This window comes from Ambystoma mexicanum, chromosome 7p (genome assembly GCF_040938575.1).
Source record: "Ambystoma mexicanum isolate Mex_15411 chromosome 7p, UKY_AmexF1_1, whole genome shotgun sequence".
NCBI classification, from domain to species: Eukaryota; Metazoa; Chordata; class Amphibia; order Caudata; family Ambystomatidae; genus Ambystoma; species Ambystoma mexicanum.
In genome coordinates this window covers 200,560,540-200,587,995 of record NC_090939.1, presented here as the reverse complement: position 1 = coordinate 200,587,995, position 27,456 = coordinate 200,560,540, and the positions used below count along the sequence as shown (strand labels likewise).

General features: G+C 58.0%; 1 protein-coding gene across 1 annotated transcript in view; it reads left to right on the top strand.

Moving 5' to 3' along the window:
* Positions 1-27,456, top strand: part of GET1 (guided entry of tail-anchored proteins factor 1) — a 687,994-nt gene that overhangs the window by 162,716 nt on the left and 497,822 nt on the right. The window contains exon 3 of the mRNA XM_069636061.1: positions 24,508-24,575. Within this exon, the coding sequence (XP_069492162.1) occupies positions 24,508-24,575 (68 nt within the window). The remainder of the gene's footprint in view (positions 1-24,507; positions 24,576-27,456) is intronic.

Here is a 27,456-nt window from a genome sequence, read left to right as displayed (position 1 = left end):
GAGGGCATCATACTGCCCCAGGACATGCTCCACCAGGACACCAACTTCGGTGGCAGTGAAGCTGGTGCCCCTCTGCCCCTCTGGCCTGGGGTTGCCACTGGTGCCAGATGTGGGAGTGCCCGACATGGCAACCCCAGAGGCAGGTGTGGGTGGGCAACTGGGTCCTGGGGCTGGGCTGTGGAGCGATGTAATCCCAGTTGGGAGTCTTCAGTTCCAGCAGGGGTGGACACAGCAACTGGACCCCTGCAGATGGCTGATGTGCAGGCACCAAATGGCAGGGCACGGTGGCAGCAGGCAGGCAGACAGGCAGGCAGCAGCAGATGGCACGTGGGAGGCTGCTCGGGGCACTGGGGGGCAGTAATTCGGCCTTCTGGGCAGGAGCGTGGTCTTCGTTGTGTTTTCGCGTGGCCAGCTTGATACGGAGTGATTTGGCACGTGAAAATCCTGCACGTCAGCGTGAAATTCGAGGAAAGGCCCTTAGCGCGTAAGCGCGTCTGTGACGTGACCCGCACGGGTGTTTCCCACACAGCACGTGATGACGGAGCACACGTGGAAAGACTGCACGTCAGAGTGTCATCGCGTGTAATTGGACAGCACGTCAGAGTGTCATCGCGTGTAATTGGACAAAAGTGCGCGTACACGCGATTGGCCTATGTATGTGTATTTCAGGGGTGCGCGGGCACTTACAGACGCAAGTACGTCAGCGCACCTGTATCCCGGGGTGCGCGGGAATTTCCACACGCTATTGGACTGGGTACTGGATTTCAGGGGTGCACGGGTCACACGCTCGCCTACAACACGCGCAACGCATACATTTGCGCGCTAACAAAATAACAAGCTCAGACCCAGGATGAACATACCGTTCCTAGCAGCAGTGGCCGTGGGCTACCAAAGGAGGAGGAGGAGGATAGTCAGGGCCAGAATATTCACACCCAGAACCAGCCTTTTCGGGATGCCTGATGACCAGGTGTATGGGAGGTACAGGTTTCCACCACACATAATACTGGACCTGGTGAGTGAGTGGGAGGATGACCTCACATCACCCACCCTGTGCTCCCAAGCACTCAGCCCCCTGGAGAAGGTCCTCAATGTACTGCACTTCTTAGCCACTGGATCATTTCAGCGGACAAGTGCCATAGTGGGTGGGGTATCACAGGCCACCCAGTCACGCTGCCTACACCAGGTCTTGACCATCATCACCTCACGCCCATCAGTCCGCAGGCACATATACCAGCCCAGAACACCTGCATAAAGGCATGCTGCCGCCCTGGATTTTTACGGTGTGGCACGATTCCCCAAAGTGCTAGGTGCCATCGACTGCACCCATGTGGCTCTACGTCCCCCCAGGGCATCAGAGCACATCTATAGGAACCACAAGCACTGGCATTCCATCAACGTGCAGGTAGTATGTAATGCCAAGGGAATCATCACCTCAGTATATGCCAACTATCCCGGGTCCACCCACGACAGCTTCATTTACCGAATGTCCACCCTAAGCCGGGACCTAGAAGCTGGGCGGCATGGCGATACATGGCTACTTGGTGAGTATGAATGCCACTGCACATGCATGCATGTCAGATACTGAGCAAGGTCACAACCCCACCAATGATACCAATCACCACCTCCACAGGGGACAGTGCCTACCCTCTCAGCCCCCACATGATGACCCCAATTCGGAACCCCACCACGCCACCGGAGGTAAGATATAACACAGCCCACATTACAACCCGGGGCATAGTGGAGCGCACATTCGTCCACCAGGCCCCCACCCATGTCTCCCACCACCCCCCAGCCACCAGGGGCAGCCTCCACCAGGCCCCCACCCATGTCTCCCACCACCCCCACCCCCCAGCAGTGCAGGGGCACCCTCCACCAGGCCCCCACTCATGTCTCCCACCACCCCCACCCCCCAGCCACCAGGGGCAGCCTCCACCAGGCCCCCACTCATGTCTCCCACCACCCCCAGCCACCAGGGGCACCCTCCACCAGGCCCCCACCCATGTCTCCCACCACCCCCACCCCCCAGCCACCAGGGGCAGCCTCCACCAGGCCCCCACTCATGTCTCCCACCACCCCCACCCCCCAGCAGTGCAGGGGCACCCTCCACCAGGCCCCCACCCATGTCCCCTATCACCCCCATCCCCCAGCAGTGCAGGGGCACCCTCCACCAGGCCCCCACTCATGTCTCCCACCACCCCCACCCCCCAGCAGTGCAGGGGCACCCTCCACCAGGCCCCCACCCATGTCCCCTATCGCCCCCAGCCCCCAGCATCCAGGGGCACCCTCCACCAGGCCCCCACTCATGTCTCCCACCACCCCACCCCCCAGCAGTGCAGGGGCAGCCTCCACCAGGCCCCCACCCATGTCTCCCACCACCCCCACCCCCCAGCATCCAGGGGCAGCCTCCACCAGGCCCCCACTCATGTCTACCACCACCCCCACCCCCCAGCAGTGCAGGGGCAGCCTCCACCAGGCCCCCACTCATGTCCGCTATCGCCCCCACCCCCCAGCAGTGCAGGGGCACCCTCCACCAGGCCCCCACTCATGTCTCCCACCACCCCCATCCCCCAGCATCCAGGGGCACCCTCCACCAGGCCCCCACTCATGTCCCCCACCACCCCCAGCCACCAGGGGCAGCCTCCACCAGGCCCCCACCCATGTCTCCCACCACCCCCACCCCCCAGCAGTGCAGGGGCACCCTCCACCAGGCCCCCACCCATGTCTCCCACCACCCCCACCCCCCAGCCACCAGGGGCAGCCTCCACCAGGCCCCCACCCATGTCTCCCACCACCCCCACCCCCCAGCAGTGCAGGGGCACCCTCCACCAGGCCCCCACTCATGTCTCCCACCACCCCCACCCCCCAGCCACCAGGGGCAGCCTCCACCAGGCCCCCACTCATGTCTCCCACCACCCTCCCCCCCCCAGCCACCAGGGGCACCCTCCACCAGGCCCCCACCCATGTCCCCCACCACCCCCACGCCCCAGCCACCAGGGGCAGCCTCCACCAGGCCCCCACCCATGTCTCCCACCACCCCCCAGCATCCAGGGGCACCCTCCACCAGGCCCCCACTCATGTCTCCCACCCCCCAGCCACCAGGGGCAGCCTCCACCAGGCCCCCACTCATGTCTACCACCACCCCCACCCCCCAGCAGTGCAGGGGCACCCTCCACCAGGCCCCCACCCATGTCCCCTATCACCCCCAGCAGTGCAGGGGCACCCTCCACCAGGACCCCACTCATGTCTCCCACCACCCCCACCCCCCAGCATCTAGGGGCACCCTCCACCAGGCCCCCACTCATGTCTCCCACCACCCCCACCCCCCAGCCACCAGGGGCAGCCTCCACCAGGCCCCCACCCATGTCTCCCACCACCCCCACCCCCCAGCAGTGCAGGGGCACCCTCCACCAGGCCCCCACCCATGTCTCCCACCACCCCCACCCCCCAGCCACCAGGGGCAGCCTCCACCAGGCCCCCACCCATGTCTCCCACCACCCCCACCCCCCAGCAGTGCAGGGGCACCCTCCACCAGGCCCCCACCCATGTCTCCCACCACCCCCACCCCCCAGCCACCAGGGGCAGCCTCCACCAGGCCCCCACCCATGTCTCCCACCACCCCCCACCCCCCAGCAGTGCAGGGGCACCCTCCACCAGGCCCCCACCCATGTCTCCCACCACCCCCACCCCCCAGCCACCAGGGGCAGCCTGCACCAGGCCCCCACTCATGTCTCCCTGCACCCAGGTCCTCACAATCACCAACCATGTGCGTAATGGTCAGCCTCCACAGCCAAAAGGCCCTACCAAGTAACCCATTCACCCACATGGAAATGGAAATTACATGTTACACCCCCAACGTACATAAAGCAAATGAACCCATGTCTGTCGCACACAATGGTTGCAAATGAATTGGAAAACACCCAACATGACATGCATGAAACCAATGAGATGATACCACACAGTGAAGTATGAAAACAAAATTGTATTAAAAAAATATGAATGCAAATGAAATTAAACAAACTACAATGCCAATGAAAAAAAGAAAAGGTGCATGTCCGTCCAAAAAAATTAAAAACACCAAATCCAAAAAAAAATGTACTTCAAAGTCACATTAAAAATGAAATCAATCCGACAGAAAAAATAAATAAATCCAAACACCATTGCTCCATGGAGAAGAAATAAAAAATTAAAAAATAAAACAATCCAATGAAGAACTATGTACAAAATATCCAAGGGTCCATGAGCCCAACTGAACAAAGGAAACCTACAAAAAACCCTAACATAAATGCAACTATATACAAAAAGTGGAGCTGTGTCCGTCGACTACAAATCATAAGAATAAACAAATGAAACCTAAAACTAAAGAACTATATACAAAGGCGGCGGGCAAGTCCAGCGGCTCACTCCGTAGTGTTCCGGGCCAGGGCATCATCAAACTCCTCGTCTATGTCCCGGAGGCGGTCCTGTTCCATGGCCCCGAGGGTCCGCAGGGACCGACGCCATCTGCTCCTCCAACCCCCTGCGGATTGCCTCGAGGCACTTGGCCCGCCTCAGGGCCCTCCGCATGGAGTTCTCCACCCTGACCATCGTGAGCCGCTCCTCTTCCGCCCGCCGCTGCTCCGCACCTATCTGCTGGCCCAACCACTGCCACACGGAAGACACTTCCTGTCCTGGGTCCTCCTGCCCTCCGGCCGATGCCTGCCCCTCCGATGTTGATGGCCCCGAGCCATGATGCCTCCCACGTTGACTCTGCTGCTGCCTCCGACGCAACTGCCTCTGCCAGCACGACGGCATCCAGGCTGATGGAATCCACCGACGCCGTCGTGCACGTGCCCTGCCTGATGATGCCGGCACATCCTCCATCTGTTGGGGTACAGTTGCTGTGGTGTCCACCCCTGCTTGACCTCCGACTCCCGACTGTGGCAGGGATGGGATCCCCACCGAGCTGGCTGCATAGGTCAGGGCAGGTCCACAGGGGGCCCTGGTGGCATCTGGGCCGGAAGACGGCAAGGAGAACGACCGGCGTATAGCCTCCACAGAGGAGGAGAGGGCCGCCAGATTGGCCGACACATGCAGGAAACCCCCGAACATGGAAGATCCCAATTGGGCCACGTCGGCACGGTGCTCTTCGTGATGATGTGCGTGCTCCTCCCGGGAAGCACACATGTCATCACGAATTGCACCCGCGCGCATTGCAACCCCAATCAGGACCTTCTCCATACGGACACGGGTCCCCTCGTCCGCAGGTGGAGGGGAGTCAGGTGACATGGACATCCCCTCTACCTGCGGACGGGCCTGAGACGGGGCATCCCTGCTGGTGCATGGTGGTGCACTCACAGGGACAGCGACATGCACAGGCCCCTCCACGGTGACCTGTGCTGCTTCCTGCCCCTGGCCCTGGACTGCACCACTTGCACCAGCAGGGATGCCCCCACCAGGCCCCATGTGTGCCCCTGTGGCGGCCTCCTCCTCCTCTGTGGAAACCACCAACCTGGATGGCTCCTCACCGTCTTCCACCGTAGCAGGCCCCTGTGGGGGCTCACCCACCCCTTCCGCTGCAGCCGTGGGGGCATCCCCGCCGCCTTGCTCCACAGCGCCGTCTCCGCCCTCTTCTTCACTAGCCGCTGCGTAGAGGGAGACAAAGAACACAAGCATCAGGGTACTGTACAATGGTCCCCTAGACAGGAAGCAATAGCAGATGAGTACCACTGTCAAAGTACACTTCCATCATGTCCCTCCACAACACATGGGTCAGTCCAGCAAAACACACACAGTAACAGGCATGGTGCATGCCATGGACATTTCCATGCATGTCCAATGGACTCTTGAAACATACAATGATATGGAACTCACATGCATCATGGGTCATGCCTATCACATGCACACACTTCACCTCAGTCACATCCATCTGGCCCCATACACCCCAAAAACAGCGGATACAAGGGTAACTAGGCTGCATCATTGAATCTGCATTGTCACACACATGTGTCATGCATACATGGCATGCACAAGTCACAGACACGCAGGTCAGGCACACAGACATGGCTACCATATATGTACCTGGCATCAGCACCCATCCCTCACCCCCACCCATGTCCAGGAACAGAGACTGGCATGCTCTCATGTTTAAAATCTTCATAGGGCTCCCCATGTGGCATTTAAACACATGCAACAACCATGTGGTTCACACATCACTGGTCGCACATGCATTACCATGATGTCCCTGCACACATACATGCATACATGGCCTATGTCACACATACAGGCAAGTATCAGAGAACCAGCACACCCCAACATGCCCTGTCTCACACAGCAATGCTTGGACACTTACCGCTCAACTCCAGACGGGTCTCCCTCTCAAGGATCTGGGCGTGGAGCGCTGGGCGTACGCGTTCCAGGACCCTCATCTGGATGGAACTCATGCGGCCCTGGCCCCCCTCCACAAGGCGCCGGGCCTTCACAAGGGTCCTGGACCTCAAGTCCTCCCAGCGCTTCTTGATCTTCTGGACGTCGCGGGTTGCCACCCCCTCCGCGTTGATGGCAACCACACAGTCGGCCCAGATCCTCTCCCGTCCTTCCTTGCTGGCGCGGGACGATCCAAAGAGGGCATCATACTGCCCCAGGACATGCTCCACCAGGACACCAACTTCGGTGGCAGTGAAGCTGGTGCCCCTCTGCCCCTCTGGCCTGGGGTTGCCACTGGTGCCAGATGTGGAAGTGCCCGACATGGCAGCCCCAGAGGCAGGTGTGGGTGGGCAACTGGGTCCTGGGGCTGGGCTGTGGAGCGATGTAATCCCAGTTGGGAGTCTTCAGTTCCAGCAGGGGTGGACACAGCAACTGGACCCCTGCAGATGGCTGATGTGCAGGCACCAAATGGCAGGGCACGGTGGCAGCAGGCAGGCAGCAGCAGATGGCACGTGGGAGGCTGCTCGGGGTACTGGGGGGCAGTAATTCGGCCTTCTGGGCAGGAGCGTGGTCTTCCGTGTGTTTTCGCGTGGCCAGCTTGATACGGAGTGATTTGGCACGTGAAAATCCTGCACGTCAGCGTGAAATTCGAGGAAAGGCCCTTAGCGCGTAAGCGCGTCAGCACGCATACGCGATTCTATTGGACCAAAGGCCCTCAGCGCGTAAGCGTGTCTGTGACGTGACCCGCACGGGTGTTTCCCACACAGCACGTGATGACGGAGCACACGTGGAAAGACTGCACGTCAGAGTGTCATCGCGTGTAATTGGACAAAAGTGCGCGTACACGCGATTGGCCTATGTACGTGTATTTCAGGGGTGCGCGGGCACTTACACACGCAAGTACATCAGCGCACCTGTATCCCGGGGTGCGCGGGAATTTCCACACGCTATTGGACTGGGTACTGGATTTCAGGGGTGCGCGGGTCACACGCTCGCCTACAACACGGTCAACGCATAAATTTGCGCGCTAACAAAATAACAAGCTCAGACCCAGGATGAACATACCGTTCCTAGCAGCAGTGGCCGTGGGCTACCAAAGGAGGAGGAGGAGGATAGTCAGGGCCAGAATATTCACACCCAGAACCAGCCTTTTCGGGATGCCTGATGACCAGGTGTATGGGAGGTACAGGTTTCCACCACACATAATACTGGACCTGGTGAGTGAGTGGGAGGATGACCTCACATCACCCACCCTGTGCTCCCAAGCACTCAGCCCCCTGGAGAAGGTCCTCAATGTACTGCACTTCTTAGCCACTGGATCATTTCAGCGGACAAGTGCCATAGTGGGTGGGGTATCACAGGCCACCCAGTCACGCTGCCTACACCAGGTCTTGACCATCATCACCTCACGCCCATCAGTCCGCAGGCACATATACCAGCCCAGAACACCTGCATAAAGGCATGCTGCCGCCCTGGATTTTTACGGTGTGGCACGATTCCCCAAAGTGCTAGGTGCCATCGACTGCACCCATGTGGCTCTACGTCCCCCCAGGGCATCAGAGCACATCTATAGGAACCACAAGCACTGGCATTCCATCAACGTGCAGGTAGTATGTAATGCCAAGGGAATCATCACCTCAGTATATGCCAACTATCCCGGGTCCACCCACGACAGCTTCATTTACCGAATGTCCACCCTAAGCCGGGACCTAGAAGCTGGGCGGCATGGCGATACATGGCTGTTTGATGAGTATGAATGCCACTGCACATGCATGCATGTCAGATACTGAGCAAGGTCACAACCCCACCAATGATACCAATCACCACCTCCACAGGGGACAGTGCCTACCCTCTCAGCCCCCACATGATGACGCCAATTCGGAACCACGCCACCGGAGGTAAGATATAACACAGCCCACATTACAACCCGGGGCATAGTGGAGCGCACATTCGGAGTGCTAAAGTCACACTTTCGCTCCCTTGACCGTTCTGGCGGGCAGCTGTTATACGCTCCCCCAGTAGTGTGCAGGATCATAGTGGCAGCATGTGTCCTGCACAACGTTGCAACACGCCGGGGCCTGGCCGTGGACATGGTGGTGGCCCCACATCCCCAACCACATGCACAGCCGCTGCGCATGGGAGGGGAAAGGACACGGGGGGAGGCAGCCCGTACACAGCTAGTGGCTAATAACTTCACATAGAAATCACACCCCTGTGGAGTGCACACTGCCCTGGCACATTCCATCTGACAATCAATGATGACTCAACCTGACACTGATCCTGAATGTCTGGAGAATCAACCGTGAAAACCATATCAGCCTGAGATTGTTCACCTGGAAGTGTTACAATGTGTGCATCCCTACCCACACAGACACCACCAAGGCAGTTTTGTGAAGAAACACATTCAAGCAGCTAAAATGAATACCCACTTGCAACATGCAACAAGAGGACAGTGCCATGTCAGCCAACCCATCCCCAGCACCGCCACACGACACACCGTGCCATGTCATGCTATTTGCAGGTAAACAAAGTAATCCCCACAACATGACACAAGTGTCACAATGTACAGTGTCCCTAATTGAAACTTGCAACACCTGAAATGCTCACAGTAATGCAGGACCAACAACAAACTTGAGCAGGCACTACCATTAACATGACATCACAAATGTAATAAATTAGTGGTCTCACCACTTGGAAATGCCTGCACTCCCACCACTTCCAACTGTACAGTGTTGGCACCATGTAGAGTTGTAGGTGCACTGCTGCCAACATGGACCCCATCTCCAAACTAGAGGGCCTTGTGTAGACATGAGGAAGGGACCTGCAAATTGGGAGGTAGACACAGATGATGAGTTACACATCAATGCAACATGCAGTGTACAACACAACAGCAATATGCACTAGGAATGTATACACAGTATTGACTAGACTACCCACACATGTAGTGGGAGTCCAATGTCACCATGTACGTCAATGTCACTTGGGCACACCCTTTGCAAGCCCATGAAAACGGGAAGCAGGAGGGGTGTGTGTGACTCAAACCCAAGCATCTGAACCAAATACATGACAAGCCTGCATGTGCCCAGCCACAATGCAGCGTATGCCCACAGGAACCACGGAAGGCAACAAATTGTCCCAAAAAAATTGGGAAAAATAAAAATAAAAAAAAAATAAAAATGGCCATTGATGGGCCCGGGGGGGGGGGGGGGGTTGGGGAGGCCACCCAGGAGGTCAGAGGACAGGGTGCACACCAAAACCCACCTGTGTGGATCCTGGGAAAAAAAAACACCTCCATGGGCTCATAGCCCACACGGCTACCCTATTGTGGGAGTATCACTGCTGTCGCTATTATCACCCTGTGCAGCTGCATCCGGAGGTGGTTGCACTATGGGAGGCATCCCACGCAAGGCCCTAGTCTGCTCCTCCATGGCTGCAAGCATGCGGGTGTGGTAGATCTCGTTCTGGAGGATGAGTGTGCGGAGGTCCCCATGCAACAACTCACGGGATGCCCGGACCTCCACCCTCGTTGCCTGCATCTCAGCTGAGAGCGTACAGGTGAGACGCTCCAGCTGCTGTTCTGTCCTTTGGTGTGTTGAAGCCTCAAGCTCAACAAGAGTCGTCCTGAGGTGAAGGAGCTCCTGCCTCAGGGCTTCCCTGTGGCCCTGGGACTCTATGGAGATGGCCTCCTGCAGAGTCGCCAGTGCCGCCCGCCTGTCCCTGTTGGACGCCAACATGTCCTCCCTGTGTGACTGGCAGATGGAGTCGGTTGCCTGCTGTAGTCGCTCCATCAGCCTTTCAGGGGGGACAATGGAAGTGGCCACCCTATCCATGGCCTGAGCCATCATCTCGGATGATGCTGCCTGTTGGGTTGCCATACCGTAAATGGATTGCTCCCATGCGGTATTGCCAGGTGGCGTACGGCCACCACGTCGGCGGGCACCACACCTGTCTGGGGCAAGGCGAACTGCGCCTTGCTGTGCCGGCACTGCCTGAGGCTGCAGGACTGCATTCCCCCTCTGATCTGCTGGCCCAGGAACAGGATCAGATGTCGCGGAGTGTGACCCTGCATCCGTAACCACCAAAGGCGTAGCTGCCAACACTGACATCCCCATTGAGGGTTCTGACCCTGGTGCAGGTGGGTGGGACAGAACAGAATCCCTCCCTGGAACACTCACCTGCGACGGCACGTAGGTCTCATCATCCGAATCAACACCTGAGTACAGCTCGGGGGAGGTGCAGCCAGAGACACCCCTTGAGAGCACGACCTGCAGCACTTGTGGGTTCTCACCCACCACCACACCACGTCCCTCACTGGTGGTTGGTCGGCCCTCGGACCCCTCCTGGGTCTGCACCATCTCCACAACCCCAGCAGTATCAGGTGCGTCTTCCCCTGCAAAGACATAAAAACAAAGAAATGGAAACAGGCATTAGCACCATGGCACACAATGAGGGCTGAGAAGCAAGAGAACCAGTACTTGATTGACACATGTCCCACATGACTAAAGCCCTCCCATGCGTGCACCCTCACTGCATATGAAGGGCAGGCAAACGGCACACACTGATGACACCAAGATGGAAGATGAACACATTTTCTGCATGCTGCCTGGCAGTGGCATCACACATTGGCCTGTGATTGCCAGGTGAAACACACATGCCAGGTGAAACACACAGATGGCATGTACCATTGCTATTGTGTGAAGATGGAGAGGAGGGCAGCACCTATTCATTCAGTCCAGTTCCCGCATGTAATAGCTTTTCTAATTCAAACAGGTCAGATTTTTCACCTGGAGCTGCCAGTCCAAAATGGTCCAATTGCACAGGGACATGTGTGAACAAATGATATCCAGGTAACAAAGTCACTCCACTTTACCATAGCCATGTCAGACATGTGACTAGAGGACTGAGAAATGCCTAGTAAAAGTGGTGGAATGCAAACGATCTGCCTGAATGAACAGAGAAAAATAAGCAACAATCTTGTGGCAAGGTGACACTTCAAGGGCAACTGGCGTGCTGTTGGGCTAGATGTCTACTGTTGGCAGAAGGGATACTGCTATGGCCAAATGCAGCTGCGCAGGATGTATTGCATGAAGAACATGGCTGCCCCATACGACTCAGGCGCACACACTCTCACCTGGCACACAAACAGAAGCCCTCACACACACACAATGCACATGGATGACACACACATGCATATGCACTCACCGGACAATGCCTCGTAATCAGGCAGATCTCCCACGCCTTGGATCTGTTCCTCCGTGACGTAGTTCCCAGCGACTGACTCATGTGGAGTGAATTCCATGTCCACTACTGGAGACCCACCTCCAGTCACTAGAGTTGCGGCATGACTTGAGGCCTGCTTATTCTTTGCCCTGCGCTTTAGGTCATTCCAGCGCTTATAGCAATCATTGGCTGTGCGCCTCACGATTCCAAGGGCACTTACGATGTCCGCAACGGTCTGCCAGTGTGCCTGGCGTTGTGCAGGTGTGGTCTTGGATCCTGCAACAATGACCATCTCATTATCATGTCCGGACACATACTCGACAAGTGCATTCAGTTCGTCATCCGTGAAGCTGGGCTTCCTCGACGGGCCGGACTGTGTAGCCGTGTCTGGGGCATCAGCCTGTGCCGGACGAGCACTCTTTCTCTTCCGCTTGGAAGGTGGTGGTGATCCTGAGTGTCCTGCGCCGCTCTGGACACTAGGGGCAGGAGCCCTGGTGGACTCTGTATCAGGAGTGTGGGATTGCACACTCAGCATGGGAGTTGGTGCAGGCATTGGCTCAAGTGTAATGGTGTCAGGGGGAATGTCAGCAGGATGGACTAGGACCGACACTGTCCTGGCTGGGTGTGTGAGAGCTGGGGTGGATGGAGCCGCAGCTGCCCCTGCAGCCTCTCCGCCCTGCCTACTTGGGGCAGCAGATGACCTTGCTGCCCCAGATCCACGTGGCATGATGACATCAACGTGCACCAGCGCAAGTGTCATAGGCCTGCTGACCTGGAAGTCAGCCATGGAGTCAGCCAGGTCTGGTGCCACAATGGCCTGGTCCAACAAGGGCTGAGCATGGATGGTGTCAGCCACATCAGCCTCAACGGGGGGGGGGGGATTATGGGTGCCCTTGACTGGTCTTCCACACATGGGGGGACAGGCTCACCCTGCAAGTAACGACCACGTCCCCTACCGGATCCACCACGGCCACCACTTGTGGCTCTTCCACCTTTGCCACCCTTACGGAATCCTCGCCTCCCAGCCATGGCACTGATGTTAATGTGCGTATGGGAGTGGCTGTAAACTATTGTCCTGGGCAATTGGGGGTTAAAGGGGTTGGGTACCAGATGGTAATTGTACCCTAGTGCTCTAGCAAGGCTGAATGTAACCCCTGGGGAAAGATGACAGGTCACGCTACGCACAGGAGGCCCAAAAAAGGGAGATGACGTGCACGCAACCCCTCCTAGACCACGTGTGCAGAAAGAAAAACCTGCACTACGCTGTGGCACCCAGTAACACAAGAATGAACGTATGCGTGTCACACGCAGCCTAGAATGACCTCTGAAGGGGTAGGCTACACACGGGGCAAGCACAGATGTTAGATACGTGCGTGACTCACCGTCTGCCAGGTAAAAGAGCATGAAAAAGGAGCGCGTTTGGTTGGCAACACCCCCGCCAAAAGAAGATTTGTACGCTGTCTGAGGAGACAGGACAACAGTAGAAGGGAACACTGTTTGAGGGAACAGGCCCAGGTAAACCAGTAAAAGAGAAAAAAGAGCAAAAGCTGTCAGAGGTAACAGGGAGTACGAACTTGAAACGCTGTTAAGTAAATCGCGTGTGAAACGACAAGAAGTACAGAATTCACCCACTCGCTCTCCACGAAAAGCACGTACAAGGAAATGGTGTTCTACACGTACCTTTTATGCAGGCCCACACGTCCAGCGTCACTTAGGCAGCGTGTACGCGCTAGGGCCATTTCCACCAATTACACGCTTTGTCACTTCTGCGTGTAGGCCCATTTCCACCAATTACACGCTTTGTCACTTCTGCGTGTAGGGCCATTTTCACCAATTACACTCTTTGTCACTTCTGCGTGTAGGTCCATTTTCACCAATTACACGCTTTGTCACTTCTGCGTGTAGGTCAATTTTCACCAATTACACGCTTTGTCACTGCCGCGTGTACGCGCTAGGCCCATTCCCACCAATTACACGCTTTGACACTCGGACGTGTCTTTCATTTTTTTCACACGCAACATTTTCCAACGTGTGCCCAATTCAACGTGCACGTGACTTCATAGACGCGCATACGCTGGCGACGCATTTACGCGCTAAGGGCCTTTCCTCGAATTACATGCAGATGTGTTGGATTTTCACGTGCCAAATCACTCCGTATCAAGCTGGCCACGCGTTCACACACGGAAGACCACGCTCCTGCCCAGAAGGCCACATTACTGCCCCCCAGAGCCCTGAGCACGCTCCCACCTGCCATCTGCTGCTGCCTGACTGCCTGCTGTCCACGTGCCCTGCCATTTGCTGCCTGCACATCAGCCAGGGGTGCTGTTGCTGTGACCACCCCTGCTGGAACCGAAGACTCCCGACTGATTTTCCATCGCCCCACAGCCCAGCCCCAGGACCCAGTTGCCCACCCACTCCTGCCTCTGGGGTTGCCATGTCGGGCACTGCAACATCTGGCACCAGTGGCAACCCCCGGCCAAGGAGGCAGAGGGGCACCAGCTTCACTGCCACCAAAGTTGGTGTCCTGGTGGAGCATGTCCTGGGGCAGTATGATGCCCTCTTCGGAAGGTTGCGCGCCGACAAGGAAGGACGGACTCGGATCTGGATGGACATCGTGACTGCCATCAACGCGGAGGAGGTGGCAGTCCGCGACTACGAACGTGTCAGGAAGCGCTGGGAGGACTTCAGGTCCAGGACCCTCAACAAGGCCCGGCGCCTCCTGAAGGCAGCGGATGCTAAGGGGCACCGGGGCCACTTGTCGGAAGATCAGATGAGAGTCCTGGAACGCATATCCCCAGCGCTCCACATCCAGGTCCTTGAGAAGCAGACCCGTCTGGAGTCGAGCGGTAAGTGTACATGCATACTTATTGTAAGCTGTGCGTGTGGTGGTGTGCCAGGAGTGTGCAGGTTGAACATGTATTTTTATGTGGCCAAGTAGGGGGGGTGTACAGGGCCGTGAGGGTGACACATGCGAGGGGTCTCATGTGTGACACATGGATGGTGCTTGTGTGTGTGGGCTTGCATGGCACAGGATGTGGAGGAATGATTGTCAGGTGTGACATGGATGTCGATCAAAACACTGCGACAGTTGGCGGAGGTGTACACATGCATGCACGTTTGGTGTTGTGTGTGCATGTGTAGTGTACTCCTTATGTTGCATGTGATGTGTGGATGACCTTTGGCTGCTCATGCTGTTGTATGTGAATGGATGGTGCTGGCTGTTGCATTATGGCTGTGGTATGGCTCATGTGTGCAAGTTGAAATGACATGTGTGTTGGGGATTGTGATGCCATGTCTGAGGTTTACCAATGCCACTCATGCATAACTGTCATGTGTGTATGAGTCCATTTTACAGTGCCCTGATGCCTGTGTTTTCTTTCTCCCTGTCTGCAGCGTCAACTGATGAAGAGGGCGGAGAAGGTGCTGTGGAGCACAGCGGCAGGGGTCGCACCACCAGCCGGAGACGCAAGGCCCGGATCCCCTCCCAGGTTGTGATCTCGTCGGGGAGTGAGGAGTCCGGTGCCGCGTCCCAGGCCGCAGCTGCCGAGGGGAGGTCCAAGAGGCGGAGGTTGGAGTTGGACTCCTCGGCAGCAGAAGGGGCAGCTGGGACCCCACAGGGCCCAACGGGGGAAGATGGCACGGAGTCATCCAGGTTGGTGGGGGGTTTGGTGGAGGAGGAGGCCGTGCAAGCGACAGTGGCGGGGTCTGGAGGTGGGGATTCCACTGGTGATAGTGGTGCAGTGCAGTATCAGGGACAGGAGGCAGCACAGGCCGCCGCGGAGGTGCCTGTGTGCAATCCTGTCCCTGCTCCTGTCACTGCATCATCTTGCACCAGCGGGGATGCCTACCTCCAGACCCGTTCTCAGGGAGAGGATTGGCTTACGACACCTGGCCTTCCACTCCCTGCGGATGTGGTTATCCTGCACCAGGTTGTGCCTGTCCAGGGTGGGGTGGCGTTGCGTCAACGGGCCATGCGAGCTGACCTGCAGTCTTTTCATGATGAGTCTGCACGTCTTCTTGCATGGCTCGTTGACCGCGTTGACCCACTGGGACAGCTCACCAGGGCTGGATTCCTCCGTTTCCTGGACCTTGTTCCGACCCCCTTCTCCACAGAACACCCTATGCCCCAGTCGTCCTCCATGCCATCTTCCCACCCATGTGTCACCTGGGTGCCCTGTGGAGCTGCCTCCGACCGTGCGGCCAGGCTGGTGGACAACAGATCCCTGCCACAGTCGGGAGTCGGACGTCCAGCAGGGGTGGCCACGTCAACGACTGCACCCCAGCTGGAGGAGGATGTGCAGGCACCATCGGACAGGGCACATGGACAGCAGCAGCTGCAGCAGCAGGAGGCTGTAGGTGGGAGCCACGATAGCTCGGGGCCTTCAACATCGGAGGGGCAGGCATCGGCCGGAGGGCAGGAGGACCCTGGACGGGAAGTGTCTTCCGTGTGGCAGCGGTTGGGCCACGCCATAGATGCGGAGCGGCGGCAGGCAGAAGAGGCGCGGCTCACAATGGTCAGGGCGGAGAACTCCATGCGGAGGGCCCTGAGGCGGGCCGAGTGCCTCGAGGCGATCCGCAGGGAGTTGGAGGTGAACATGTCGGCGTCCCTGCGGACCCTCGGGGCCATGGAACAGGACCGCCTCCGGGACATAGACGAGGAGTTCGATGATGCCCTGGCCCGGAACACCACTAAGTGAGCCGCTGGACTGGCCCGCCGCCATTGTATGTAGTTATTTAGTGATAGGTTTCCTTTGCAGTTTATTTTTCTTTGGAGTCGACGGACACTGCTCCACCTTTTGTATATAGTTCCATTTTAGATAGGTTTTTTGGTAGGTTTCATTTCTTCTCTTGGGATGATGGACCCTGAATACTTTGTATATAGTTGGACTTTGGATTTGGATATGTTTTTTAACTATGAATATTTTTTGCCATGGAGCAATGGTTTTCTATTTCTTTTTTACCTTCATTTACTTTTCATGGACTTGAACTTTGGAAGATATTTTTTCGTATTGTCATTTATTGATTTCATTTTGAAAAGAGACAGCCTGCTTGATTTTTTAATTATTTTACTTGTGTATTTTGGTTGATTTTGATAGCCATTGCTGTTGTTTTTAATACATTATTTTGATTTTTTCATTCTTCAATGTGTGGTTTCATCTCATTGTTTTCATGCATGTCATGATATGGGTTTTCAGGTTCCCTTGCAACCATTGTGTGTGTGTGAGACACATGTGTTGATTTACATTGTTTCCATTGGAGTAGTATCATGGGCACATGTAATACTTGGTTGTGTCTTTGGGCTGTGGTGGCTGGCCATGAGGCACATGCTTGAGGATTGTCGGGGCCTGTGGGCAGGGGGAAATGAGTGGGGGCCTGGTGGAGGCTGCCCCTGGTGGCGGGGGGTGGGGGTGGTGGTAGACATGAGTGGGGGCCTGGTGGAGGGTGCCCCTGGTGGCTGGGGGGTGGGGGTGGTGGGAGACATGAGTGGGGGCCTGGTGGAGGGTGCCCCTGCACTGCTGGGGGGTGGGGGTGGTGGGAGACATGGGTGGGGGCCTGGTGGAGGGTGCCCCTGGTGGCTGGGGGGTGGGGGTGGTGGGAGACATGGGTGGGGGCCTGGTGGAGGATGCCCCTGCACTGCTGGGGGGTGGGGGTGGTGGGAGACATGAGTGGGGGCCTGGTGGAGGGTGCCCCTGGGGGGTGGGGGTGGTGGGAGACATGAGTGGGGGCCTGGTGGAGGCTGCCCCTGGTGGCTGGGGGGTGGGGGTGGTGGTAGACATGAGTGGGGGCCTGGTGGAGGGTGCCCCTGGGGGCTGGGGGTGGTGGGAGACATGAGTGGGGGCCAAGTGGAGGGTGCCCCTGGTGGCTGGGGGGTGGGGGTGGTGGGATACTTGGGTGGGGGCCTGGTGGAGGGTGCCCCTGCACTGCTGGGGGGTGGGGGTGGTGGGAGACATGAGTGGGGGCCTGGTGGAGGGTGCCCCTGGTGGCTGGGGGGTGGGGGTGGTGGTAGACATGAGTGGGGGCCTGGTGGAGGCTGCCCCTGCACTGCTGGGGGGTGGGGGTGGTGGGAGACATGAGTGGGGGCCTGGTGGAGGGCGCCCTTGGTGGCTGGGGGGTGGGGGTGGTGGGAGACATGAGTGGGGGCCTGGTGGAGGGTGCCCCTGGTGGCTGGGGGGTGGGGGTGGTGGTAAACATGAGTGGGGGCCTGGTGGAGGCTGCCCCTGCACTGCTGGGGGGTGGGGGTGGTGGGAGACATGAGTGGGGGCCTGGTGGAGGGTGCCCCTGGTGGCTGGGGGGTGGGGGTGGTGGGAGACATGAGTGGGGGCCTGGTGGAGGCTGCCCCTGCACTGCTGGGGGGTGGGGGTGGTGGGAGACATGAGTGGGGGCCTGGTGGAGGGTGCCCCTGGTGGCTGGGGGTGGTGGTAGACATGAGTGGGGGCCTGGTGGAGGCTGCCCCTGCACTGCTGGGAGGTGGGGGTGGTGGGAGACATGAGTGGGGGCCTGGTGGAGGGTGCCCCTGCACTGCTGGGGGGTGGGGGTGGTGAGAGACATGATTGGGGGCCTGGTGGAGGGTGCCCCTGGTGGCTGGGGGGTGGGGTGGTGGTAGACATGAGTGGGGGCCTGGTGGAGGCTGCCCCTGCACTGCTGGGGGGTGGGGGTGGTGGGAGACATGAGTGGGGGCCTGGTGGAGGGTGCCCCTGGTGGCTGGGGGGTGGGGGTGGTGGGATACATGGGTGGGGGCCTGGTGGAGGGTGCCCCTGGTGGCTGGGGGGTGGGGGTGGTGGTAGACATGAGTGGGGGCCTGGTGGAGGCTGCCCCTGCACTGCTGGGGGGTGGGGGTGGTGGTAGACATGAGTGGGGGCCTGGTGGAGGGTGCCCCTGCACTGCTGGGGGGTGGGGGTGGTGGGAGACATGGGTGGGGGCCTGGTGGAGGCTGCCCCTGCACTGCTGGGGAGTGGGGGTGGAGGGAGACATGAGTGGGGGCCTGGTGGAGGGTGCCCCTGGTGGCTGGGGGGTGGGGGTGGTGGGAGACATGAGTGGGGGCCTGGTGGAGGGTGCCCCTGCACTGCTGGGGGTGGGGGTGGTGGGAGACATGAGTGGGGGCCTGGTGGAGGGTGCCCCTGGTGGCTGGGGGGTGGGGGTGGTGGTAGACATAAGTGGGGGCCTGGTGGAGGGTGCCCCTGCACTGCTGGGGGGTGGTGGTAGACATGAGTGGGGGCCTGGTGGAGGGTGCCCCTGCGCTGCTGGGGGGTGGGGGTGGTGGGAGACATGAGTGGGGGCCTGGTGGAGGGTGCCCCTGGTGGCTGGCGAGTGGGGGTGGTGGTAGACATGAGTGGGGGCCTGGTGGAGGCTGCCCCTGCACTGCTGGGGGGTGGGGGTGGTGGGAGACATGAGTGGGGGCCTGGTGGAGGGTGCCCCTGGTGGCTGGGGGGTGGGGGTGGTGGTAGACATGAATGGGGGCCTGGTGGAGGCTTCCCCTGCACTGCTGGGGGTGGGGGTGGTGGTAGACATGAGTGGGGGCCTGGTGGAGGCTGCCCCTGCACTGCTGGGGGGTGGGGGTGGTGGGAGACATGAGTGGGGGCCTGGTGGAGGCTGCCCCTGCACTGCTGGGGGGTGGGGGTGGTGGGAGACATGAGTGGGGGCCTGGTGGAGGGTGCCCCTGGTGGCTGGGGGGTGGGGGTGGTGGGAGACATGAGTGGGGGCCTGGTGGAAGCTGCCCCTGGTGGCTGGGGGGTGGGGGTGGTGGTAGACATGAGTGGGGGCCTGGTGGAGGGTGCCCCTGCACTGCTGGGGGGTGGGGGTGGTGGGAGACATGGGTGGGGGCCTGGTGGAGGGTGCCCCTGGTGGCTGGGGGTGGGGGTGGTGGTAGACATGAGTGGGGGCCTGGTGGAGGCTGCCCCTGCACTGCTGGGGGGTGGGGTGGTGGGAGACATGAGTGGGGGCCTGGTGGAGGGTGCCCCTGCACTGCTGGGGGGTGGGGGTGGTGGGAGACATGAGTGGGGGCCTGGTGGAGGGTGCCCCTGCACTGCTGGGGGGTGGGGGTGGTGGGAGACATGAGTGGGGGCCTGGTGGAGGGTGCCCCTGGTGGCTGGGGGGTGGGGGTGGTGGTAGACATGAGTGGGGGCCTGGTGGAGGGTGCCCCTGCACTGCTGGGGGGTGAGGGTGGTGGGAGACATGAGTGGGGGCCTGGTGGAGGGTGTCCCTGCACTGCTGGGGGGTGGGGGCGGTGGGAGACATGAGTGGGGGCCTGGTGGAGGGTGCCCCTGGTGGCTGGGAGGTGGGGGCGGTGGTAGACATGAGTGGGGGCCTGGTGGAGGCTGCCCCTGCACTGCTGGGGGGTGGGGGTGGTGGGAGACATGAGTGGGGGCCTGGTGGAGGGTGCCCCTGGTGGCTGGGGGGTGGGGGTGGTGGGAGACATGAGTGGGGGCCTGGTGGAAGCTGCCCCTGGTGGCTGGGGGGTGGGGGTGGTGGTAGACATGAGTGGGGGCCTGGTGGAGGGTGCCCCTGCACTGCTGGGGGGTGGGGGTGGTGGGAGACATGGGTGGGGGCCTGGTGGAGGGTGCCCCTGGTGGCTGGGGGTGGGGGTGGTGGTAGACATGAGTGGGGGCCTGGTGGAGGCTGCCCCTGCACTGCTGGGGGGTGGGGTGGTGGGAGACATGAGTGGGGGCCTGGTGGAGGGTGCCCCTGCACTGCTGGGGGGTGGGGGTGGTGGGAGACATGAGTGGGGGCCTGGTGGAGGGTGCCCCTGCACTGCTGGGGGGTGGGGGTGGTGGGAGACATGAGTGGGGGCCTGGTGGAGGGTGCCCCTGGTGGCTGGGGGGTGGGGGTGGTGGTAGACATGAGTGGGGGCCTGGTGGAGGGTGCCCCTGCACTGCTGGGGGGTGAGGGTGGTGGGAGACATGAGTGGGGGCCTGGTGGAGGGTGCCCCTGCACTGCTGGGGGGTGGGGGCGGTGGGAGACATGAGTGGGGGCCTGGTGGAGGGTGCCCCTGGTGGCTGGGAGGTGGGGGCGGTGGTAGACATGAGTGGGGGCCTGGTGGAGGCTGCCCCTGCACTGCTGGGGGGTAGGGGTGGTGGGAGACATGAGTGGGGGCCTGGTGGAGGCTGCCCCTGCACTGCTGGGGGGTGGGGGTGGTGGGAGACATGAGAGGGGGCCTGGTGGAGGGTGCCCCTGGTGGCTGGGGGGTGGGGGTGGTGGGAGACATGAGAGGGGGCCTGGTGGAGGGTGCCCCTGGTGGCTGGGGGGTGGGGGTGGTGGGAGACATGAGTGGGGGCCTGGTGGAGGCTGCCCATGGTGGCTGGGGGGTGGGGGTGGTGGTAGACATGAGTGGGGGCCTGGTGGAGGCTGCCCCTGCACTGCTGGGGGGTGGTGGGAGACATGGGTGGGGGCCTGGTGGAGGCTGCCCCTGCACTGCTGGGGGGGGTGGTGGGAGACATGAGTGGGGGCCTGGTGGAGGGTGCCCCTGGTGGCTGGGGGGTGGGGGTGGTGGTAGACATGAGTGGGGGCCTGGTGGAGGTTGCCCCTGGTGGCTGGGGGGTGGGGGTGGGTGGAGACATGAGTGGGGGCCTGGTGGAGGTTGCCCCTGGTGGCTGGGGGGTGGGGGTGGGTGGAGACATGAGTGGGGGCCTGGTGGAGGCTGCCCCTGCACTGCTGGGGGGTGGGGGTGGTGGGAGACATGAGTGGGGGCCTGGTGGAGGGTGCCCCTGGTGGCTGGGGGGTGGGGGTGGTGGGAGACATGAGTGGGGGCCTGGTGGAAGCTGCCCCTGGTGGCTGGGGGGTGGGAGTGGTGGTAGACATGAGTGGGGGCCTGGTGGAGGGTGCCCCTGCACTGCTGGGGGGTGGGGGTGGTGGGAGACATGGGTGGGGGCCTGGTGGAGGGTGCCCCTGGTGGCTGGGGGTGGGGGTGGTGGTAGACATGAGTGGGGGCCTGGTGGAGGCTGCCCCTGCACTGCTGGGGGGTGGGGTGGTGGGAGACATGAGTGGGGGCCTGGTGGAGGGTGCCCCTGCACTGCTGGGGGGTGGGGGTGGTGGGAGACATGAGTGGGGGCCTGGTGGAGGGTGCCCCTGCACTGCTGGGGGGTGGGGGTGGTGGGAGACATGAGTGGGGGCCTGGTGGAGGGTGCCCCTGGTGGCTGGGGGGTGGGGGTGGTGGTAGACATGAGTGGGGGCCTGGTGGAGGGTGCCCCTGCACTGCTGGGGGGTGAGGGTGGTGGGAGACATGAGTGGGGGCCTGGTGGAGGGTGCCCCTGCACTGCTGGGGGGTGGGGGCGGTGGGAGACATGAGTGGGGGCCTGGTGGAGGGTGCCCCTGGTGGCTGGGAGGTGGGGGCGGTGGTAGACATGAGTGGGGGCCTGGTGGAGGCTGCCCCTGCACTGCTGGGGGGTAGGGGTGGTGGGAGACATGAGTGGGGGCCTGGTGGAGGCTGCCCCTGCACTGCTGGGGGGTGGGGGTGGTGGGAGACATGAGAGGGGGCCTGGTGGAGGGTGCCCCTGGTGGCTGGGGGGTGGTGGGAGACATGGGTGGGGGCCTGGTGGAGGCTGCCCCTGCACTGCTGGGGGGGGGGGTGGTGGGAGACATGAGTGGGGGCCTGGTGGAGGCTGCCCCTGCACTGCTGGGGGGTGGTGGGAGACATGGGTGGGGGCCTGGTGGAGGCTGCCCCTGCACTGCTGGGGGGGGGTGGTGGGAGACATGAGTGGGGGCCTGGTGGAGGGTGCCCCTGGTGGCTGGGGGGTGGGGGTGGTGGTAGACATGAGTGGGGGCCTGGTGGAGGCTGCCCCTGCACTGCTGGGGGGTGGGGGTGTTGGGAGACATGAGTGGGGGCCTGGTGGAGGTTGCCCCTGGTGGCTGGGGGGTGGGGGTGGGTGGAGACATGAGTGGGGGCCTGGTGGAGGGTGCTCCTGGTGGCTGGGGGGTGGGGTGGTGGTAGACATGAGTGGGGGCCTGGTGGAGGCTGCCCCTGCACTGCTGGGGGGTGGGGGTGGTGGGAGACATGAGTGGGGGCCTGGTGGAGGGTGCCCCTGGTGGCTGGGGGTGGTGGGAGACATGAGTGGGGGCCTGGTGGAGGGTGCCCCTGGATGCTGGGGGGTGGTGGTGGTGGGAGACATGAGTGGGGGCCTGGTGGAGGGTGCCCCTGCACTGCTGGGGGGTGGGGGTGGTGGGAGACATGGGTGGGTCCTGGTGGAGGCTGCCCCTGCACTGGGGGGTGGGGGTGCAGGGGGACATGAGCAGGTGTGCAGGGTAGTCCCCTGTTTTGTGGGCTGCCTGCAGGGGCTGTGGAGGGTGTACAGGGAACACCTGTGAGGACCCACCCAGCCTAATCGCGTGTGTAACTTCCCACGCACCCCTGTAATACACGTACCAAGCCAAATCGCGTGTGATAATTCCCACGCACCCCTGTAATACACGTACCTGGCCAAATCGCATGTGAGAATTCCCGCGCACCCCTGTAATACACGTACCCAGCCGAATCGCGTGTAAAACTTCCCGTGTACCCCTGTAATACACGTACCCAGCCAAATCGCGTGTGATAATTCCCACGTACCCCTGATATGCACGTTACCCGCTTTGCGTTCCTTGTTTGACAGCCCTGTAAACTGGTCCAGGGTTAGCACAGCCCTTTGCGATGATTTTACGATTTTGATGGCTTTTCCTTGCGCAAGGGCGTTCTTGGGGGCGTTACTGGCGCTGCTGCAGGGTCGCTGCGATACTCTGCGCCACGGCTGGTTTGGGAGCCTAAAATCCATGAATACGCTGTGCGCGGAAATCGGTTTTAGCGCACGTGCCTGGCGCAGACAATCGCACGCGGACACTCTGCGCCAGCCGCTTGCGACACTTTTCTGCGAAATTCTATGAATTACCCTGTCTGTTTTTAAATGTTTGGATACAATCCGTACGTTCAAAACACTTGATTGAAATGCTACTTCTCAGTGAGGAAAACTGCCTCCTAGTGTTTGAACATGTGTCTATTTGGTTTCCATTGTATGGCCCTTTAGATAAAGTGGCAATGCAAGACTGAATTCCTGGCATACTTTTTTCTTGCATCCGATGGAGAATCCCTTGCCTTTTTTCCATGTCAAGGTGATGTCGAAATCTGTGGGCATTTTCTTTTGTTGCCCATGTGTCTTCTGACCACCATATCATTAAAACGTCTCTGGGACTGCAAAAGCTTATGAAACTACAATCTTTGCATAATATTTTGTTAGTCCAATAAATGGTATCAAAACTTGGATTTTGCTTGACATTAAGTTTCAGAATATGAGCCACAACAATAAATGCATTCTACAGAGACTAACAAGGACTCAAGAAAATGTCAATTGTTACTAAAGACCATGGGCCTGGCGGCATGGCTACCCCCATCCCGGGTACTGGGTCCAGGTTCCTGGAATGGGGAAACACCGGGCCATTCCGACATTGGCAGGCCTGGTATTTCCCCATTCCAGGAACCTGGACCCGGTAAATCCCCATTCCCATTGAGCCCCCATAGGGCCCGTTAATGGCAGGCCCATTGTTAGCATCCTGGTGTGCTAGCGGTCCCGCTAAAGATGCCTGGTTTTACCAGACGTCCTTAGCGTCACCCGCCAGTAGACCTCGTGAATGGGCGGTAGAGGGATAACGAGGCCGGAAGCTCTTCCGGCGCCGTTATCCCTCCCCCGCATTCCTCGTAATGAAGCCCCATGTCTGGATTACGGACTGATGTGAATCAACGATTGTTTGATCAGGATTGCATAGCCACCTACTGTTTTTAATTATAACGACACAGTATGCCTGTACTCAGACTTAAGAATTGACCATACTTGTAACTTTTGATTAAAAAATATATCACAGTGCATGCGAGAAATTCTAAATTGTGCATGAATAATGTGTCACATATGTGTATTCTTTTCACAGTGAAATCCCGAACAGCTCAATTAGCCAAAGTAAAGTGGGTAATCAGTATAGTTTTCTACATTATTCAGGTAAGTGAATATTATATATTTTTGTATCTATTGAGCAATTTAAAGCTGTAACAATTGTGTTATACATGAAATTATAGTGAAAAGGTAATACGTAATCACAAAACAGTACGCTTTCAAGAAGTGCTTAAGAAATCTGATTGTTGTGTTCTGGTGACCAAAGTTGAAAATCTCCAACTTGTTGCCAATGCGTAATGTTTCTGTTTCTTATTTTATCATTCAAACCCTATAAACCTTTCTGATAAGATATTCAGACAAATATATGCTAATTGGTCCACTCTAAGATGGTTATTGAAAGTATAGCCCTTGTTTGCAGTTTTCTGTTGCCTCTTTTCCATATACTAGCTAAAAAACCTAATGATAAAATGTGTGTGTTTTTCTGTGTATGTTGGCAAAATAGTTCCACATAGCAAAATATTTATCTTCTGATATTACAAAACTAAGTTAAAGAAATGTTTCAACAAATATGTTATCACTTGTGTACCGGGTTCTCAATTTCTTTTTTAAACCCATTTAATCATTCCTAATATATTTCTTAAAACAATTACACAGCACCTGTGTCACAAGACGGTGTGTGGGCATGTTGGAGAAATGACAAAAGTAAAATGTTAATAAGAGCAAACAAGGATTTATACTAGGAAGGATAAAACAATTAAAGACTTTAAGGAATATAAATACAATAAAAGAAAAACAACTTAAAGTTCAAAGTTATAGCTGTTCAGGAGTCTGGAAAGAGCTACCTGAAAAGGGGAACCTTTGTAGACTTTCTGAAGGCAAGTGTAATTTTACACCCAATGCATGATCTGACACTCGGAGGAAACAGCCAGAGACTGTATCAGAAGCGAGCTCACTGCTCTGTAGCACCAGAGGTTCGGGCTCCCATCACCAGGGATGCTGCAATGCAGTCTGCAGTAATTGGGCAGAACAAAACCACATGTCTACTTAGCAAGACATGTCGTGAGGACCAGAAGATTGCTCCAGCTTCTCTCGGCATGCTGTCTCTTACTGTCGCAAATTGCCACGCAGTAAGGGGAAACATTAACCTGTCCTTGGAGATGCTCTGACACCACCAGAGGAGCTGGGGCCGCTGAAGGACTTCCGGGCAAACAGAGGGTGAAACATGCTGTGCACCGGCAAAGAGAAGCCAACCACCAGGAAGCAAAAAAGAGAAACCAGAATACAATGGGATACCAGGGGAACCACAAGACCGGCAAATTAGATTCTAGAGTAGTTGTATGGGAGCCAGTCAAAAAAAAGGTTCAGGGTATATGAGCCACTGTTCAGTGTTTTCCTTATAGGACCAAGGAGAAGAGAAACTGAATGATTATCTCTGGGTGTATAGAGGAAGTAGAAAAAAGATGGTTTGGACTAGTGGCCCAAATGCTCCTTGAGGCGACCCATATACTACTGCAACCAGAATTTCTGAGAAAATACCCTGAAAATATAGAATACACTCTTTGAATTCAAGTGAATCCTGTCCCTTTCTGTATGGAGTGAGTGCTCTCAGTCACAGCAAGATATTTAGGGAAGGATTTTGGGAGGAAGAGAGTGCCAGAGCGGTAGCTGCGGCTAGGGATCATTGACCTAAATAGGACCTCTTAAATGGGGAATCCTACATTTGAGGACCTCCTAACTGAATAAATGACGAGAGCCACAAGCACATTTTAACTTGTTAGTCAAACATGGGTTGGCCTCTGAGTGCTTTGTAGGCCAAGCAGCAAACCGTATACTTGATCCATAACAGGATGGTCAGGATCGGATGCATAGTAAAGTATGATATAATTGAAGAACAGTGAAAATGAGGATGAACGCTTTAATTTGCCTATTGAGGGTGAGATGAAAGTAGCAGCGATGAGCGAGTTTTGTAATATACACTTTAATGTTCATTGAGGAATCCTAAATCACCAAAGGGAACCCAAGGGAATGGGAAATGAAAACTAGGGTAGTGGAGATACCCTGTGAGGAAAGAAAGCCAGTATTGCATTGTAAGTGGAAGATGAAAGAAGGATAAAGTATATTTTGTTGCATATGTATTTTAAGTGAGTGAAGAGATGTATAGTTTTCAATAGCACCCAGGCAGTCTATGAGGGTGTGGATATCGACCATAGATGACATTTTAAGTTAAACCCACATGTGGTCAGCGTACTGATAGCTGGCAACACCTACATCTCTCACAAGCTCAGTTGAGATGGGAGATAGGAATGAAGCCTGTAGAATTCAAAAACTGTCTGGGAGAGCTGGACCTGGAGTAGCCCATCTACAGTCATGGTACTTATCCAGGATGCCGGAAATTATGTGTTTATTGCGCGTGCACACAGAGGGACTTGGAAGTGGTGCCGGCTCGAGGTGACAGATGGGAATAGAGAGGGCCAACTAGGAGTACTGCAGAACACTGGGCCAGTGTGAGGGGTGTGGGTGGGTGGATTCAGGTGAGGGAGATAACAGTGTTTGCAGGACTGTCCCAGAATTGGGTTGGGTGAGCACGCACACAAATGTTGTTTTCCCACAGTGTTGAGGCCGGGCACAGGAAACCAGGCTTCAGTCAAAAGAAGCCTTCGGGAAAGTGACATAGATCCGTGGACTCACATTCTTATATGTGGGGGAACTGAGTCACCAGGGACTGGGCTGGTTCTGCCGCTACCCGCTATGCCTCCCAAATGGTGGTCAAGGAGGGATCCCGCTGGCTCGCTATCCGCTCAGAGACATAGTAGAATCCCCTTAAAAGTCATGATAATGGGTCAAAGCTTAGAGCACTAAAGTTCCCAAGAAGCTTTGCTGAGGGTCACTGCTACTCTGTAACCAGTGCAGTTGTCAAAAATGTAAGGAATAATGACTTGTGCGAACTCCCGGTGCTCGAGACACAACGAGGAAAAGTATCCAGTGC